The 19,919-nt window shown below is 41.9% G+C and overlaps 1 protein-coding gene across 6 annotated transcripts in view; it reads right to left on the bottom strand.

Annotated features, from left to right (window-relative positions):
• Window positions 1-19,485, bottom strand: part of LOC144470690 (ribosomal protein S6 kinase alpha-5) — a 40,568-nt gene extending 21,083 nt beyond the window's left edge. Inside the window, exons 1-2 of one of the 6 annotated variants that reach the window (XM_078182139.1) lie at window positions 18,963-19,485; window positions 9,957-10,243 (exon numbers count right to left, since the gene is read on the bottom strand). In XM_078182139.1, coding sequence (XP_078038265.1) covers window positions 9,957-10,182 — 226 coding nt within the window. In that variant the 5' untranslated portion in view covers window positions 10,183-10,243; window positions 18,963-19,485. Of the gene's footprint in view, window positions 1-9,956; window positions 10,383-11,121; window positions 11,693-15,137; window positions 16,050-18,962 lie in introns of those variants that run through there. The other 5 variants (XM_078182136.1, XM_078182138.1, XM_078182135.1 and 2 more) reach the window with 5 other exon arrangements.
• Window positions 19,486-19,919: the final 434 nt, after the last annotated feature.

Consider the following 19,919-nt stretch of genomic DNA (forward strand, 5'->3'; position numbering starts at 1 on the left):
TGAAAAAATTCTGTTCGGTCCGATTTACACTCTTCGCCTCTTGACTTCGCTGCTGAAGCGAGCACCGTTCAAAGATAGCATTCGCGAACGAGGGACAAAACGTGCATCGGTCTTTCGCTAAAACTTCCAATTCCCCACCATTCGAAACCGCTGATCGCCAGTGCCAAGGCTCGTAAATCTTAGAGAACAGTGTCTACCTCGACTCAGGGATTCCTGCCGAAATTGCATTAATCCGGCCGCTCTGCGACACGCTCGAGTTTCACGGAAACGGAGCGATATCGCGCGACAAGCTCTCCGCGCAAGTGTACGCACGTCGGTTCGTCGTCGGCGCGGACGTTCCGTCGCAGATAACAAGTCGAAATTACAAAAAAAAAATGCAAGGACAAAGAAAAAATGAGGAACCGATAAGCCCGTTACGACACCGATTACGACGGCGAAGAGGTTGGCCGGCTATCTCGTTGCGCGAACGCCACGGTTGACTCTCGCCGTACCGGATTGCCGCAAAAACCGGCGGCAAGAAAGGACAGATTGAATGAAACGACGGACAAAATGGACTAATTTATCATCCCGATCGATAATGCAACGCCGGCGAGAAATACCTGTTTGTCGCGAGGAGAGGCAGAACGGTTCAAAGGTGAGCATTTTCCGATCGTCGAAGAGGCCACGTGAGAATTCTGAAGCGGCCGCGCCAAGTGCCTCGGGTCAGAGTCATTATTCGAATAACTTTTTATCCAGATTAATTATTCGAACGAATAAATTATCGAATAATTTCACTCGCGAATAAATTACTAACGGCTTAGTCCTGAACAAATCGTTCGCGAATAGTTCGCGCACGAATGATTGATTCGCGAATAGTTCATTCACGTTTTTTTTTAGTAGAATACTTTATTCGAACAATGTTCGTCATCAGTCGTTCTACCTATTTATTCGAATAATTTTGTATTCCGATGAATTGACTCGCGAACAAACTCTCATGGTAATACAATTTTATCCGAACTTTATAATTAGACAAATTTATAATTAATTGAATATTTATTCGACAGTGTCGAGTCAAATTGTCATCCGAACAAAGCGTGCCCGAATTCTACGTTGGGGTCCGCGGAGAGGGTTAATCGTGAAAGTGGTAACCGGGTGTAATTGGCCCGAAAGAACGAGTTCCTTCGCGTTGTTACGGGAAGTCTTTATTTCGGGCTGACATGATTTCGCATCCTGCTTTTTTAATGCGATTTTTAATGGCCACCGCTCCCAGGCGCCAGCCCTTCGTGCAGAAAAAAAAACCCAAGTGATAAAATGACGACGGCGGTGGGCGAGAGAAAGAGAGAGAGAGAGAGAGAGAGAGAGAGGAGGGAGGAGGGGGCATGCACGATCCGCTTCCCGTGGCACCGACCGTTATTTGGTACGGTACTGGATTGCGTTGCACGCATTCCACCCGTTGCCTCGTCGCCAGGTAAATCGTGCACGTGTACCGGTACACGTGCGGGGCGAAGTTTCGTGTGTACGCAACCATCGCGTCGCTTAATTAAGACCAGATAAAGAAAGAAGGGCAACGACGACGACGTCGCGTACACGCGTCTCAGTTCTATTCTCCTATTCTCTCGCTCGTTCCGAGCCACAAGGACAAGCTTTAAACAATCACCTCGGATCTACGCGCAACATTTACATTTTTCCCCGTCGATTGCAATTCATAAAATCAACCTGCGAGCCGTGCAACTCCTCGTTGAATTAAAATTTTACCCTGATCTAAAAAACTCCTCCTGTTCTTGGAAGAGAACAGAAGATTGTATAAAAATTTCTTTCTTATTAATTACTTTAACAGTTCGAGGAAAATTTCAGGGTATTCTGAAATCGTTTGGTAATTAATCGGTTTCTATCGTATGTCTTCGATGCTGCGTGCACGGAGGATCTGTTAAAAATTCTGGTACACTTTTTAGAATGTACTTGCTGAATATTTCGAATAAAATATTACGCGAAATTAATTAAACCAGAATCGTTTAAGAGGGACACCAGCGAATCAATAGAATCGCTCGCGTCGATTACGTTTCGAAAGAAATCATTTCTCCTGGAAACGGACGCGCGGAGGATAATAAACGTACCCCCGCTTATGAAGTCACATTTCCGAGACGGCCGCGGCCACGAGCTGAAATCCCCCGAAGAGAGAAGCTGGCGAGAAACACGGAAATCGGTTTTGAAGCCAAAAACAGCCGGATCGATAAGTGGCGCGAAGGTCTCCGTGGCCTGTGCCACGCGGATTCGCGATTTACTGGATCCGCGAATAAAGCGATTGGCTGGCCGATGATAAAAGAACGAACACCTCGAAATGCGTTTCCGCGAACGCGCGCAGGCCGACCACCGCCGGTGGGAACGTCGAAGGATAAATAACTCGTTCCAAGGTAAGTCCGCGGCGGTGTCTAAATATAAATTCGCAACAAATCAATAGCAACACGCCGGCTCACCTTCGATGATGGACATTTAGCAGATAGTCGCTTGGTCACGCGTTTCCCAAACGTGCTCGCGAACCAGTCGACCAACACGGAAATCGGCAGAGTCATTAATAGAATAGCATTTTCTATACGCATTATAGTACACGTGAACTCTATTTGATTCGAGATCATGCTTTATCTTTTAGAAATAACATATCCATTTGTTGGAAAGAATGCATTTTTGAAAAAGAGAATATTTCATTTGTTGACGAGAATGTACTTTTAAAAATAAAATATACATGTTGTAAAAACTTGTAAGATAACGTCCTGAGTAGTATTTTATTCGATAAACGCCGAGAATATTTGCTGAAATTTTATTTATTTGCTTTAGTATCGTCAGATAAGACATTTTTATTGATCGCGCTGACGTTTATTATCGGAAGAACAGATTCGGTCGAAGATCTACAGTTCCGCCGCTTAGCGAATCAACGAGGAGAACGAACATCGCGCGTACGTTTCCTTGAGCAGCTACGATTTTGAGGAGTCGATTCAAAAGGGGTTAATAAACGCACCGGAAAGGAAATCGACTCCGTAAGATCGTTGCTGTGGTTTCGCGTGACGAAACGAGACTGCGTTTTCACTTTCGAGACACCGCTGCTTACCGTTTCGATCATCAATTTTTTTATTGCTGATCGATACACGTAACACCCGTGTAACACGATAACCGGGTCCAATAAAACTACGCGGCGATGCGAAACCTTGTTAAACCCCTTCTAAACCACTGCGCGCCCGTGTTGTTCGATTGGAAATTCGATTTGAATCTTCGCTAACTTGTTATCTTCTATTGAAATTATTTCCAAACAGCTACGGAGGGTAAACTTGATGTTCGGGAGCTGGTTTCCACATTTTCGCTTCAACGAAATCGATGATAAACGTTGATCGAGAGATGATGTCAAGACTTTGGCTCCAGGTGAATCACACGTAGGGTTAAACCAATGTTAACGGAGTGCATCGCAACAGCGATGAAACTACCGTGAAAACTTTCCATTCAATTTCCTGGGAAACGTGAGATTTCGATCAAAAGTGATACCAATCGGGAACAATAGTTCGGATTTCCCTTCTTTGTTCGCGAACACGAACCGTGGGCGACACTCCGGGGTATTTGTAATTATTTTTCCAACTCGCTGTCGTATAATAATCCGGCATTATGCCGACGCACCACAACGAGGAGAGAGCCACGAATTTAACCAGCCACTTGTCGATATACCGTGTCAGGTATTGTGTTTAATTCTATTTATGCGGAGGCAAAACATGCCGCACAGATGCCATGTGGCAATCGGCTTCGACCACCGTTTTCCAGTAAACAGCCGTCGCAGATTAACACGGGCGAAACGGAATTATGTAAGATCGCCTTCTGCCGAGGAATTTATTGTTCAACGCCGCACGCGCGCGCACGGCCGAGTCGAATCCCGATCAATTCCGAGGGGAACCGTCGGAAAATAAATTTGTTTACCGCGCCTCGAAATTGCGTCGCTGGAAAACCTATTAGCACGTTGGCCGATGACTTTCAGAAAATGATTAATTTCTCTGACGCACGATAGATTTTGCGACTCGGAGATTGTAATCGTAATTACGCTAATAAAATTACATTTCGTTTCAATAGCGATATAATTTAGTTACGTGATTCAAACCTTACTGTTAATATAATTATTGTTTACCTTAATAACGAATGTAATTGAAATACGCTATGCTTGCGGTACAATGTAATCGAAACGCAATGTAACGTAATTGAATGAACGATTACATTACAATTAAATTGTAATGTAAGTGAACTCTACGTAACTATTTGTAGTCGAGCAGAAACGAGGTCTTAAATATCTCGTCGACAGCTTGCCCCCCGTTTCAAGATCGTGAGAGAGTCGACGAAAAATATTCGCGACACCAGACACCCAAAAAAAGTGCTGGCATACCCGTGACAGATCGCGAGCCTCAATACCTCGATAATTGCTCACTCTTTCGCGATGGATCGTGGGAATTAACGCTGTCCACCTTCGAGATCCTGACACTTAACACCTCACAGATTGTGCGGGCAGACGGTCCGAAAGCTCGTCACCTCGAAAATCCTGTAGTATCGATTCTACCGTAGCGATAACTCGGAAAATACATTAACTTTGGCTCTCGCACCGAACCTCGTGTACTGGGTTACGGATCGCAACTCCGTTCTACATCGAAGATCGAGCAGCACGTTCTGCTACTTCGTTTGAAAAATTAACACGTTGTGCCACGTATTTACGAAACTGTTCGTCACTGTGCACAACGCTGGACAACTAATTCGGCGATACACCGTTTGGAACAAACGTGTTCGGTCACATTTTAAAATGAATTTATCCTTAACATTTAACTATACATTGTTGCATATGATTAAATGGTTCTAAAAATATACTGTTTATTTCCTGCATCCTGCTTGTTGCACATGTTTTGCATATTTATGTTTAAAACATCTGCAGTTTCATGTTGCAACATATATCTTGCCTTTATAATATGTTACGTTATAACATAAATATATATATCGTATAATATTATATATTACAACATACAACATATAATATATTTTAAACATAAATATTCAAAATAAAAAATACCTTTGGAATCATCTGATCACATGATCTCCGATTAGGTCTCACTGGTCAACTAATCTTCTAAAAAAAAATATGCACTTGCATAAACAATCACAGCGATCGTGGATAAACACTTCGATGGCCGCCTATCAACGCGTTGAAGTATGAAAATCGCGTCCTCCGTTTGTTATACCGGCGAGAGAAAAAAAAAAACATATTCGCACGAGTAAATTCGCGAAGCGAGCGGTCGCAGTTACAGAAAAGATGGCCGGCCTGCGTTTTCCTTATTTACCCGGGACAAACAGGCGACAATATAGCTGCACATAATTGCAGCCGGCGCGCGATAGCCTGGTTCAGGTATGACATAATACGCCGCGTATTACGTGTCTAACAGGTGCACCGAGTCTCTCGTTGCGACGGGACGCAAAAGCGGAAGAATAAGGGGCGGGGGGAAAAAAGTGGCCCGACAGATTCGAGACGGGTCCTGCGCGATCGGTATTTCATCTTGGCGACCAGTTATCGGAGAGCACGAAGTACAGAATACAACAGAGCGCAGAGTACTCTCGTTATACACGATATGCATAGATTCTCGCGGACATAGTATGCGGAGAAAATTCTGTTCCTTTATGAAAAACGCTCTTCCATGTAACATGTGTTCACAATTGCATTATCTATTATTATTATTATTATTATCATTATTACTTGTTACCATTATCGTTATTATTGTGTCGAATCTGTGTAGACAATTAAAAAGCCATCCGACCTATTTACGATAAATAAATAAATATATAAATAATAGGTTTTCTCGCGGATACGTCGGATTCTCTGTGACGACGGAAACGCCGCGTCGGCGCTGTCGTTCGACGAGCATTACGCGGAAATATCTGTAAATTTATGACGAGGCTGCAAAAGAGACGGTGACGATGTTTGCCGAACCCCGGAGCCGATATTATTTATCACTTTTGATTCGATGCACCGCACTGCGACGGCGAATAGCTCCGCTCGATGTTCGCGCTCGATTTCATATTTCGGACGCGATTTCGATCCCTTGATCGGGTGGCAAAAGGGATCGCGAGTTAGCCACCATACCGTGTAAATTACTGAATTCTCGGCAACTGACTAAATAAACGGCTGTCACGGTAGAAACTAATAAAACTACGAGAGAAAGTTTCGAAGATATGGGTTCGAGAAGTTCCTGGATGAAAACTCGGAGTTGTCCTCGGCACCCTTAATAGTTCGTGAATTTGCGAGGTCCGGGATCGAAACGGCTGGAAAAAATCGTCCCGGAAAATCGTAATCCGATGAAAAACAGATTTTGAGGTAACGGTGTGTTGCTATAACATTTGCATTATCCGCGACTCGGGTTTCTTTGCCGTTGTGCATCTGCCGCGTGTGTCCGGACACCCGATGCACCAGCGGCAACTGGCCCCGCAAACTGGACCCCAATTATATGCATTGCCTCTCTTGTCGCTTCTTTCTCCAGGATCAACCGTTCGGAGAAGAATGCGGATGAGAAAGCACACGGCTCCCCGACACACGTTGTCCGGATCAATGTCCAATATCTGTACGCGTACAAACCGCGGCGCGGCCGATAAACAGAGAGAAGTCCGGGAATAAAAACATCACAATGCGGTGAGCTGCGAGTCCTCGGGTTTCTTACGCGAGGGAACGGGGGGGGTTCCAGTGCTCCAGTGATCCTGCGATATCTATTATAGATATTGCTTACAATTGTAGGTTACGAGAAGCCAAAATTACGTTCGCAACGAGCTTATGATTCTTGTCACCACGTTCTTTCCACTTTCTTTTACTTTCTGTATCTTATCGCAAAAAGATGATGAATCGTTTCGACGAACTCGTAAAAATGATGGCGGAAATGGCGAGAGCGAGCCAATGCGCCTCGTGACAAACGCAATTAGAATTAATCGATGTCGCCGCGATATCGTGACATAGTTCGACGAAGGGACCCCCTGGCTAAGCATATACGGTAATTTGGAATCGGACAGAGATTCGAGCGAGCACAAACTAGTATTCCATAGTAACTGTGACTTCCTCGTTGAGCGATTTTCTCCTCGAGAGACGGCGCTGAACAACCCATTCAAAGTTAATTTATTCGGATGCCGAGTGTTCGCTCGCCGTGGTCGTAATGATACGAAATTTGTGGAAATATGAAAAGCTGAAAAATTGAATTTTGACCAGGAAGTGCACCGGTTTACAGACCACTGTGCGACGCGACGTCGGAGAAACGGCAGTATCAATTCTCGTTTTCCTTGTAACCGTAACAGATATTGTGCTAGCCTACACGTGACCTTTACGTTCGAAGACTTATACCCGATTCAGGAATATAACAATGCGATGACACGGAGAACATTTCGAGGTGGCGCGAATAAAAACGTGGGAAAGGCGGAAACTTGATTCTCGAGCGGCGAGATATGAATCATTAATCACGAGTCTCGATCACGACGTATCGATAAGATCAAGCTTTATTGACAACGCTGCGAATGCCCTCTTTTGTCCAATGGTTCTTTCAGTCTTTGCCATTGATGGCAAAATATCGGACCGATGGTAAAAGCTGGCACTTAATTCGATGATTTACTCAACACATTATTTCGAATGATTCGTTTCAGTAAACGTCGAGATAAAATACAACGAAAAAAAGATTCTGTAATCTTGAGATACGGCAAGAAGATATAAGGAAATTGAGAAAAGGAAGATGCACATGATTAAATATATTCGCCTTTCCTTCAATTAACCAAAACCACGTTAAATCGTCTAGATTCGCGTCGAGATCAGCAAATGACTCGGCGATACCACAGAAATAGCGCGACGTTCGCGTGGCCGCGCGAAATGAATGATGGAGGGATCAAGAACGCGCGACGGTATAATCATCGGTGGAAAGGAAAAGGATCGACGGCTGATTAAAAATCGACAAGGGTTGCTCGTCGCCGGCCTAATCTGAATGGCGAACGCGTCGACCCGCCTTGAGGAAACTCGACGCGGTTGAAACAACTCCAGCGTTACAACGATTCCGATAATGGTCGTTTTTTCCCCCCGCGAGATAAGCGAGCCGCTCTTCAGCTTTGTACGCCTCGAACCTTGTGGCACTCGAAACATCGCGCAAATCCCAAACTCGGTTTTTCATGACATTTCGCAAAATATTTGCGAAGCTTTCTGCGTGCAGTTGAATTTAATTAAAATTGCGATTCGCGATGGAATCGAATGAAAATTTCGTATTGAAACACGATAAATCCATAGGTAGTAATAGAGAAGAAAAGCTTAAAAATGTATCTGTTTGTCTCCAAGTTTTGAAAAGTAGTTTGTGACAGCGTTATTGGAGAAAAAAGAAACTGAAAATATATTTTCCTGAAACAGCTTTAGCAACAGAAGTGTTAGCACCGCTTGGAAAATTCTCTTGCGGACGATTAAAATGTCCTGAGGACGGAGAACACGCATTCTGTTCGGTGGTTTTACGAGTCAATTAACGCTCACGTTAAACACGCGCAAACATCCGAAGAAGCGGTCTATTTGTCAGAGAATCAATGGGCGAGTAATAATCCACGAGAGTATCTAAAGTGCGCTAGAACGACAGCTGCTTTATTGCCCGGATTTGTCTACCTGTGCGGGGTTCGACAAACACCCATAGCGTGACTCATTACCCCCTCAAGATACAACGATGGTGCACATATACCAGGGCTCGAGAACAATTGATTTTCCAAACAGTGAATGGGCTACAAATGTTTGCATATTCTCGTGTGATACGGAATTTAGCAAATAAACTATTTTTGAAACCATAATTATATGGTTACAATATATAACCATAATTATATATGGAAATAGTATTTCTAATATATGTATGCACATGTATTTCAATAGTAGCTCACAGAATGTAAGTATTTCATTAAAATAATATTTTCTCATAATTTAAAAAAAATCATGGTGCTCCATTTAAAGATTAGTATACACGACAATATTTGGAAATAGAATTTATATCTACTTTCTACCATATTGTTTAAAATTGTCATCAGCTCTGATATATGCATACAGACGAGGTAATACTTGCACCGTTACTTTTAGAAGAAAAGAAGTTTGACCGAGTTCTCGGCGAGCATTCATCGCATTCGTCGAACTCTGCTTATGAGTAATTAACTCCGCCCTTTAGGGTTCCACGGATCTCACTACCTGCTAACATTTCTCGCTTAGGAACAATGATTATCCTCTGCGAAACAGGTATTAATTGCCCTTTTCTTTCGTTTCGGAAAGTATTATTCAGAAAATAAAATCAAAATCGTATTCTCGGCTTTACGACATCTATCCCTCTTTCCGGATACGATTATAACCGCGTCCCCGCAATGTCATAGAATTTTCCCGGTCATGTACATCGCTTTTGTTTACGGGGAGCATAGAAATTTCCATCGGAGAAACATTTTGGTACAGTTAAATGCTGGTTTCTTGTAATTTACGCGCAACTGTGCTTCACGCGGTAAATTCGAATATTATTTACACGATATTTTTGATACACAGCATCAATTTACGCGGGTTCGTATTTACGCAGGTTGTATTGACACAGTCAATAAATCCTTATAAATATTTGGTATTGTAAAAGACCTGAACAAATTCCAAGTAACTCAAACAACATTATTGGAAATACCACTTCAAATATCGTGTTATCCGATTTTATAATTACTTGAAATAGCCGTGTGTATCGCGATTCGCAATATGAAACTAATTAAATTTGATTCGAAAGACCGAATAAAGATATTTTTCGAATCAAATTTGATTTGAAGAACCGATTTGAAACAATGAACGAATCAAATATTCTTATGAGAATCGAATCGAAATATATATTTTTCGAATGAAATTTGATCGGAATTGTTTGACTATTACCGAACTCTGGTTTTGTAGGAAATCATCGCGTTCATACCTCTATTGAGCCTGTCCTCGTAATGATCAGAAACTGGATCGCTGGAGTCCCTGACGTCTAGGCTGTGGATGGCCTTGGTCAAGCCGTAGCAGGCCGAACCGTACTTCTTTTCCTCGGCGACGATCGTCTCCTCGACGGTGGTCTCGACGTCGCTACAGTCTTCGAAGTAGCCGCTCTCGTGTTCCGGATTCTTCATGGTGCCAGTGGACTCGCAACTTTCCAGCATGTCAGAGATACCCTTGGTGTCTCCTTGTTGCCTCTGCTCGCCACCCTCACTGCATAACGTCCTGAACGACAATGACGAACCTGGTTCAACCGAACAACCGACTACGCATCGTCGTCTTCGATGTAAACATCGACTCGGGCGCCGCCTTCGCCGGCACCGGTCAGCAATTCGGTTCCTTTAACGACACCTTCTTGTCGATCCTTCGACACAAATAACAATTCTGCTAAGTATCTTACCGTTTTCTCCGAATTCTCGGCTGTGCCGAATTTTTGTTTTTTAATCGATCGTTGCGATCCACTTCCGATCGGAGAAATTGGATTCGCACGACTGCGAATTAGAGAGATCGACCGTTTTGGCGATATATTGTACAGAATTTCATGTTTGTTTTTTTTTCTCGACCGCGCCGGACACCTTTCTGAGACGCTTGTTGCAAACAGAACGGAGAAATATTATGGATATATTACCGAGAAGAATTGGGAAACCTTACACGTCGTAAATATTTCAATAGAATTTCATAATTTGACAAATATACGTTAAAGAGAATAATTAACTATATATAATATTATATATATATAATTACTATATAAAGAGAATAAAAAACAAAACAGAAAAATAAAATTAATATCTTCGTCGATACAATATTTTAAATTTGCGTCTATGTTTCTTAAGTTTTGTCGACAAGTGTGATTACTTATGCGAACTCCGAACATCGGAACCATCGATATCTGAATTCTTTATCGTCTAAACACGTTCCAGGATCGAACTTTGATCTTTAATGTATAGGACGCTTCGCAAGACTTAAACCTAGCTACAAGGTCTATCTTAAAGGCTGAATTTTCAAGATCCAGTTAATAGAATTAACGTTGCCATGCGTTTCTTAAATAACAAAATTAGTTTCCGCATTTTATAGGAAATGGCAAACAAGTCATTTTGACCAACCTTGGTAGATCTGGTGTTAAAACAGCGAAACATCCATCCTGTACAATGCAAATTGCCGAGGATTTAGCGATTCCTTGTCCGTTAAATGTTAACATTCTGTGATTCGACTGCGCGGGTTCACTCGGCGGTGCCAGTAAATTGCCAAACAGCGCGGCGCAGAAGATGGTGCAACAATCGCGGGGAACCACTCTCGACGCGGCATGACTCTTCGAAAACAGAGTTTTCGTTTCGACTGGCCTGAGACTTACGATTTCGCGAGCAAACACCAGGAGATCCACGCTCTTCCACGCAGCGACGGGGTCGTAAACAATGCGCTCTATCAGCGATAAAGTTGCTGGGAACGCAAACCGGAGGAAAAAAAACTCGCGTCACGCGGTATTATTTCGGAAAATATGAAACTCCATAGACCGTTGCTGCACAGTGGTCTGGGAATTCGCTTTCTGCGGCTGAAATTATTTCAGCGTTGCGACTCGACGCCACCGGCCAAAATATTTAACATTACATTTAAAACGTCGAACAATATCTATAAAAAAAATAAATCTCGTTGCAAGCTTTAATATTCTAATTTCTAGAAAAATTTTTTGTTGCTCCAACTGTTGGACACATTTTTTTGTCAGATCATCAATAACGTCTGTATAAATCTAGTCAAATATAATATAATTTTAATTATATTTAATGTAATGTAAGTTCCAAAGAGTTATGATTACGTATGAATTAGAACGAAAGCCTTATGGAAGCATAAAAGTTGAAGTATCGAATTTTAACCACAAATTACAGTCTGCCAGACCACTGTGTTGTGTGCGTCCGACGATAAACAATTCCCTAAACGTTGTAACCACCGTCCCGTCACCAGTTTCGCCGGTTGGTAACGCCAGAAATCGCCGTTCCAAATATATGAGTAATGCAGGCGTGGGGAAAGGTACCGTTCGCTGACAATGACTGTCGAATCAAATTGGAATTCTACGGCAGAATACTTTCATCGGCCACGTGTCCGTTTCTAACGTGTTCGAAACCACGAAGATCATAGGTACCACTTTCTTGTTTAAAATACCAGTGATCTTTCAATGATCCTGCGCAATCTGATGCAACAACGTGGAGTTGTAAGAGATGCTAGTTCACTGTACAATGTCAATAATAATTCTTTCCAATTTCGATATTACTTGGATCTGTGACGAAAATTGACTTAAAAAAAGAAAAATTAAAATTACATTGTTCAACTATTAGCCGCAACAAAGAAAGCCATTAAGCTTTCATTAGAAATATCTATATTTAAACTGCACGTTCAAAAGTTCAATTTGAACAAAGCAATCTGTGGGAAACGTTCTACAATCAGCAAACGAATACAAACTATGATTCATAACAGTTATTTTGGCCGAAAGAAAGAAAGGGTAAGAAACGGAGATTTCTTGCGTTACGAACCGACGAAGAACACATTCTTTACCCAGGAGTTCGAATTCCATCGTCAGTTTTTGTTCCGGGTCTAAATCTTTTGGTTCGACCACGACGTTTACGTAAAACCGATCGTGTTTTCCACGTATCGTTATAGTCCGGTGTGTGTCGTTCGTCGGCAGATAAAGACCGTTCGATAAGGCGGAGGCGTTTCTATTTGGTTTGTTCTCCCTCTAATATCTAATACACCACGTACGGAGAACGTAGCTCTTGAAAACCGGATAACCGGACGCACCGAGCCCGAACGATTAGTATCCGGGTAATACGGTTACGATTATCTCAATGTATACAGGTTCCCCAGTTCCTGGGAGCGATTAGCGGCTGGATGGACGCAGGTAATACCGTTCGCGTGGCGGCTTTGCCAACGGTTTCCGTGCGCTGAATTACATGTCGTCTCTAATAATATAATTAATACGGAAAGTTGGCTGCAGAAAAAGAATGTCATTACGGTACCGGACCGGTGTAATTTTCGGTCTAATGGACGGACACGATACAGTGCCTGTCGATAATCTCTGCTGTTACCGCGATCGGTCTAGTACGAAACGCCGATGACTATACGCTTAGAAAATATCGCGTTCCTGCTTGTAGTTACTTACTATGATGTAACAATGATCTCGCTGTGCTCGCGAGGAAAATCTTCACGATATACTTTCTGATTAGGTTTTAGTCGTGGAACGTGCTGAATCCGTTTGTGTTACAATAGTTCAAAATAGTCGTAGTATACTTCACACATTAATATACGATTATTAGACTATAACTGCAGTAACTTGCATCATTTTCAAAGAGATTGCAAATACTATTTTGGCTGAAAGAGAAAAGACACTCTCATGTAATTTATCCGCAGCCTAGTAATGAGAACGGAGCAAACTTATATATTCTGATAATTGTGACTGTGAATTAATCTATGGTCCTACTGTACAATATAAAGCTACTACTGTAAAGACTATGCAAAGCTCAAATGAGGAAGTCATATTTACAGTTATGACCGTAAGGCATCGATTGCGACCTACGATCCAATGCAAAGCTGAGGACACTATTTATAGATGCGATCATTAAATTCTAACTATCCTACAATGTTGTGACAGCGAAGTCATATTATTGACCACAGGTTTATCTAACTGTCTGGCAAAAGGTTAACTTAATTTTTTATAAGCACAACTCTAGATCCACCATACGGTTGAATTATAGCGATCTACGGTGCCAGACCATATGGCTACGATGCTATTGTTATAACTACGCCAAATTTGGACGATAGACGTGTAAACCTGACTAGCACGGTCACAAATATTTTTCAATTATAAGGTCAGAAAGACATGTCATAATTCCAGCTCGATGCAGCGACGTCATTGTAAATCGGATACTTATAGTTACACCCACTGATTTTTAATAACAACGCGCATTCTCGCGCATTATACAATGGTGCGCATGATTATAAACTTGAAATAACTTTTACATTACCAGCAATATCTAAGCAAAAATTTAACAAAATATATTTGTATTTCTTATTATTTACGATATTATCTATTTTCTATTATTTTTAATACAGAAATATACAAATATGAAATTTTATTCTGCTTTATTATTACGAGAAAAATACTCTGCAGTTCCGACCTTACCTTCGCGATAGGCTTGCATCAATATTGGCGATAAATTTGTTAGCATATTTTCCCTGTAAAATGAGGGCTCCTGATTGCGCTTGGGTTAGCCGACAGAGTGAGAACCTCTGCGCGATGCTGGAATCGGTGACTAAATCCTCCGTCAACATTCATCGAAATATCTCCGGTTGGTTTGTTTAAAAACGCGTGTCGCGCTGGCTCTTCGAAAGTCGATGCCGAAAGAACATAGCCGAGAGAAACAACGGACGGCTAAAGATCAACGCGTGTAAGCCGGTTGCAACACGAAATAGGGAAGGTGACCTTGATGCAGCCGCGGCTAATACTATAAAAAAACCGCTACGATTCCCCGATTCATCGGGCTTCACCCTACGAACGCGATTTCCTCGTGTCTTCGATAAATCGAAACTCTAAACAATCAAGTGGGCATACTCGTCGAGCAAACAACACCGATTAATGGGATTACATGTGTATCGGCTTAACTGTAACCGTGTTACACATGCTCTACTGCCAACCGAACAATAGACTGATCGATATATATTGTATATATACACAAACGCGCGCGTACTCGCATATACATACTATATGTAATTCGTCGAGTATTCGTTAGAGATCGAATGGAATTGAGCGCACGCAACATATTTTCGTTCGATTTTCTCGTGTCTTACGTCGATCATTCGCCGTCGTGACGCAATCATTGACGCGGAGAGTCCCAGCAACTTGGTAAGCAACGAATTCTCGCCTGCCCGCCCCGCCTCCCTCCGTCAATATTTCGTGTCTCTTTTTTTTCTCGCACGCTCACAAAACGCTCGACGTAAAAAGTCCGGGGGTGTCGCAATCCCTTTCTCTGGTTATGCAGTCGTGTTCCAATTCCTCCGCCGAGTCAGGCAAAAGTGCCGGCCCGAACGAAACGGATTGCCGTCGTTATCCTACTGACACACTTAAGTAGCGTACCTTGTACGGAGAGCACAGCCTCGGCCTTGGCCACCTTCGCGAATATCCGATTCTGTCTCGCCTCGTTTCGGAAAGAAGCGCGAATAGAAGCACACGGTAACAAACGGGCCGCAGAAGAGGATCCGATGGAAAAAGACAACACCAGAAATTTCCTCGTCGCACGATGCCACGTGTTCGGTGAACGACAAAGAAAAAGAGATATCGAGATCACCGTGTGTCCCTTTCCGTCCGATCGAAACGCCCGAAACGTTGAAGAGTAGGGGAATCGAGAGTGTGTGAGAGAGAGAGCAAGGGCTTCGCGTTGGTATTTATTTTTAAATACGCAACAGGACACTGCGGTATTCCCCTTCGACGACGTACGCGGAAGTTTCCACTACGGTGTGCCGTGCTGTGCAAGCCGCCACGAGCATATGGTTTCGCGGGAGCCGATCACTAATGGGTCTCCACAGTACGTCGGAGATCGGTGCACTTGAAACAACACGACTGCTCAAATATAGGACCGTCGATAGGCTGTATCGGTATCCAAGCAGTGTATAGAAAATAACCTATTTTGTAATGATCTACAAAAATGCCTCCTCGCGATGACCCGTTCCACTTTCACTCGACGAAGAACGTTACGTTGCCACAAACACGGAACGGCGTTCGACGTGTGCACGTAACGAAACGGTCGGAGACACAGGCACGCACGAGGACGTCCGTATACATGCACGCGCAAACACGATGTGTGTCTGAACGAATGTACACGCGACGACACGATGGCACGAGGTACCGCGATAACGAGACACGATGCGCACCGGCCAGAGTCTCGAAGTCGACTGACGAACACCCCCCACTACGAAGCCGACGAGTCACCCTTCACCGGCGACTAACAGCTGATTTGGAAAACACCGAGACCCACCCAGTGACGGACTCACCGAACTAAGCGCCCGGCTCGTTGCGTAATACCGGTTAATGTTATTCCTCGGCGAGACCACGGAGCCAGATTAACGGAATGCTGGGGCCTACGACTTTAAAGACGTTCGCGATTACTTCCGGAATGTATCTCGTTCAACTTTAAACTTTCAGATTTAAAAAGATACATATATCGTATAACAACACTGCTGTTTTGTTTAGGAATGAAATATAAAAGCAAATTATCCCTTTCCAACTTCACTAAAACGTCGATAATTATTAACTGTTCCTTCGGTCGATGATTAATTTTTCGTCGATCGATTGATTCAACAGTTGACCTTTTCACGATTAATGCATTTATTCGTTTTCATCAATCATTGCATCAAATACAAAATTCTAATCGATTGATGCACGACACTGTATAACCTGTTAACCAGCTAGCTGTTGCAATCTCTATGAGCAACGTGAAAATTATTGTAAGTATATCTTATATGTTCGATTTTCTTTATATTTTATTTAAACGCAACATTTTTATGAAAGACATCTAGAAATATATAAATGGCAATATTTTCGAGTATACTAGTTAAAAACAGCTAATTGGTTGACAGTATACCAATAGATACAAAGCCATGTATTTCACGTAATAATGAATGCAAGTATTAAAATGTTCCAAGAACAATTTCTTACTAAGAATATATTACAATTGTATCACTTTAATAATTTCGTCACTAAAATAAGGTTGACACAGCAGTCAACATGATACCGATGTCATACCGTATTGCATCGAAATGCTTGCCAGGGTTCCCCGAAAAGGCGTCAGTCACGAAAAGTTCAATAAATTCATACAACTACAAATTATTGATTGAAATCCTTCGTTCAATTAATGTACGCAATGTACGTAACACATTAAAAATTTTGAATGCTATGCGACGGAAAGAATTGGTCGCGTTGCGTGAATCCGTAGATCATGAAACCTGTTCCCCTACCATGTGTTGTTACTTAAGAGGCCAGAGATAATGTTGGTTCGTGTCCCGAGGAGAAGGAAAGTGTTGTAGTTGGACTACATCGAAAAGAAATTCCAAGTGGAAGCATGTGTCTTCAGGGAGCACGAGCGATGTTTGTGATTCACGATATATGTATATGTACACCTACAAGAGTCGTATCGTTCGTGTATTACAACACGCCAGTAATTGATATAGATACTCATCGACGGAAGAGCGAATAGAATAATGTCTATTGTAATGCGGGATATATACTTGAGAGAAGTAGAGAGATGTTGGCCAGTAATCGCATTCGAATCGCGCATAGGAAAAAACAGTATCGATCGTCGATAAACAGAACGTCGATTCGATCGATAAAGCCATACTTCATTACTTATTGGATACACTGCGTATAAACACCTACTGTAAACGATTCAACCTGTTTCTATCATAAAATCTTCATGTGTAAATGGCAAGAATTATCGATACTACGATGTACCACGTATTCGAAATGCAATTATTCGTGAATTGTTTTTGCTTTCTATTTGTTGTTACAGGAAATCTCATAAATTAGATAGACAACGCAATTGAAATCGATCGCCTACGACTATATAATTTGAACGTCGAGTTGAATATCTAGATATTAAAACGACCACGAATTCTATTTCCTTAAACTGGTATTGAATATTTCATAACTATTACGCAACGATCGTGGTACACTTCTTTTAGAAGCATCCAACAGACACAGTGCTTGCTTACATTATTTGTGATGCCCTAATTCCTTTAGCTTGAAATAAGTTTTGAAATTTATAAAGATTTTCATCTTATTTTGCAATTTAAATGGTCAATTAGAGTGCACAGGTTATATATTCAATGGATAAATGTTAAGTAATCTATGAAAATATGCTTTGGTTGAAATTATTGAAGGAAAAAGCAGATGAATGAGAAAATGTGACTGATGCGTAAGACATATTGCCCATGTGTCTAATTATAAATGTCAGCAAGATTATGTTAAAAATGTGGCTGTGGACAAAAGCTGACAAACAATTCACAACCATGGCTGCATGGTTATTCGCTTTAATGGCCAATCTCTACTTGTAAGTAACCTGTACTTGTAAGTACATGTTGACCATTTTAGATGTAGTAAATAGTTTGCGCACAGATTCCTTATTTTCTGCTAGCAATGCTACAGACTCAATGTCATTACACTCTAGCCAGAATATTTTGAGCAAATGGTGCACATATGGCTTGTTCGGAAGGTATTGACGCATTATGTTACAACCATTTTATTTGAAGAGTCATTAGAAATAGAACAAGAGACCGAAACAAATACACGAGGTGCTTCGGGTCAATGTTAGGTCAGTCACAATATATAGAAATGATTTAAAAATAACTTGATACACTTGATGCACATTATACCACGCCAAGTAATCTCCAACCATTCAAGAAACTCAGGATTGATAAAAAAAAGAATGCTTTTCAGAGGAAAATAAGGTTTCAGTAGAAATGCAGCCTTTCAATGAATAATTTACAGATGATTGGGAAACATTGATTAAAATTAATGACAGAGGAAACTACGATTTTAAAATCAGACAGTAGAATTTCTTCTACAGAAAGAAAACATCATACTTTCAAAATAGCTGTATATACAGGTTCTGACGGGTTTCTCTAAAAAATCGTCGAAGGTCAAATTCCTTCGGCTAACCATTTTCACGTCGCCGATGGAATGACAAGCGACGATTTCGAATACATTTACGATTCGGTGTATCGAACTTTAGCGTGCGTGCATGGAACTGTTATCGATGCAACAACTACGTTCATGATTTCAAATGAAAATAGGCACGTTATCGATATCGTTCGGCGACAAGCTGCGTTATCGGAAACGAAGATAAACTGGCTATATCTCCTATGACAATCGCGAATTGGAACGTATAAGAAACATAATGCAACATACCAAATGTCAAGACATGGGTGACCGTCTGCTCCGTGCTGGTATTCTCAAGGATTTCCAAGGGTGGGGGTGGTGGCGGTGGAAGTGGTGGATGCATGGCGTTCTCCATACCCCTCTTGATCATCAAAATTGGTTGTCACTGACGATGATCTTCGGTTTCCTTTGTTTTATTTTATTCAAAGCGAACACATTTCGCAGAGCACGACGCTTGTCAGACTCTACGCGTTTGCTGAGGATACGTAAGCCGTCGGGTCGTGTTACTCGCACAACCGTCGACACACGCGAGACAAGATCTACTTGACGCACGACACGACGAACCAACGTATAACGTGTATTCCCGTGGACCCGGGCAAGCCGATCGTCTTAATTATCACGGGAGCCGATCGCCGAACTAACGGATTCACGTTGACATCGCATTTTACATGATTAACCGACGTTTTCGGTTCGTCCGTTTTGACGGGCGACGAGGAGACACGCACGTTTTGACACCGCGCACCCGCACCGCGCAACGTACGACAGCGACTGCGACTGTCTTTAGTTGGTGCGTCAGCCGAGCGGAGCGATCGTACCGACACACAGTAATAGAACAAGTACGCAGACGGGGCAGAAATCAAAAATCAATTTTCCTATTAACGTACTTTTCCTTCCACCTTGCAACAATCCTCTACCAACTGAATTTCTAACAGAAAATAATCGACTGATAAATATTTTTGCAGGACATAGATAAAACTACAAACGTCTGTAATACAAAGTCAATTTTTAAATTTTAAAGAAGAACTACTTAATTACTATTAATTTCAATGTATCCATGATGACGAGTAATGTAATGCGAAAAATATCTGTACAAGTGTTTTACCTTTTAATGTAATAAATTTAATAAAACTTGAAATAATTTCATTTATTATCTGAAAATTATTTTCCTTGATTTCATTTCTTTTAAATTTATTAATTGTTTTATTT

This window comes from Augochlora pura, chromosome 6 (assembly GCF_028453695.1).
Source record: "Augochlora pura isolate Apur16 chromosome 6, APUR_v2.2.1, whole genome shotgun sequence".
NCBI classification, from domain to species: domain Eukaryota; kingdom Metazoa; phylum Arthropoda; class Insecta; order Hymenoptera; family Halictidae; genus Augochlora; species Augochlora pura.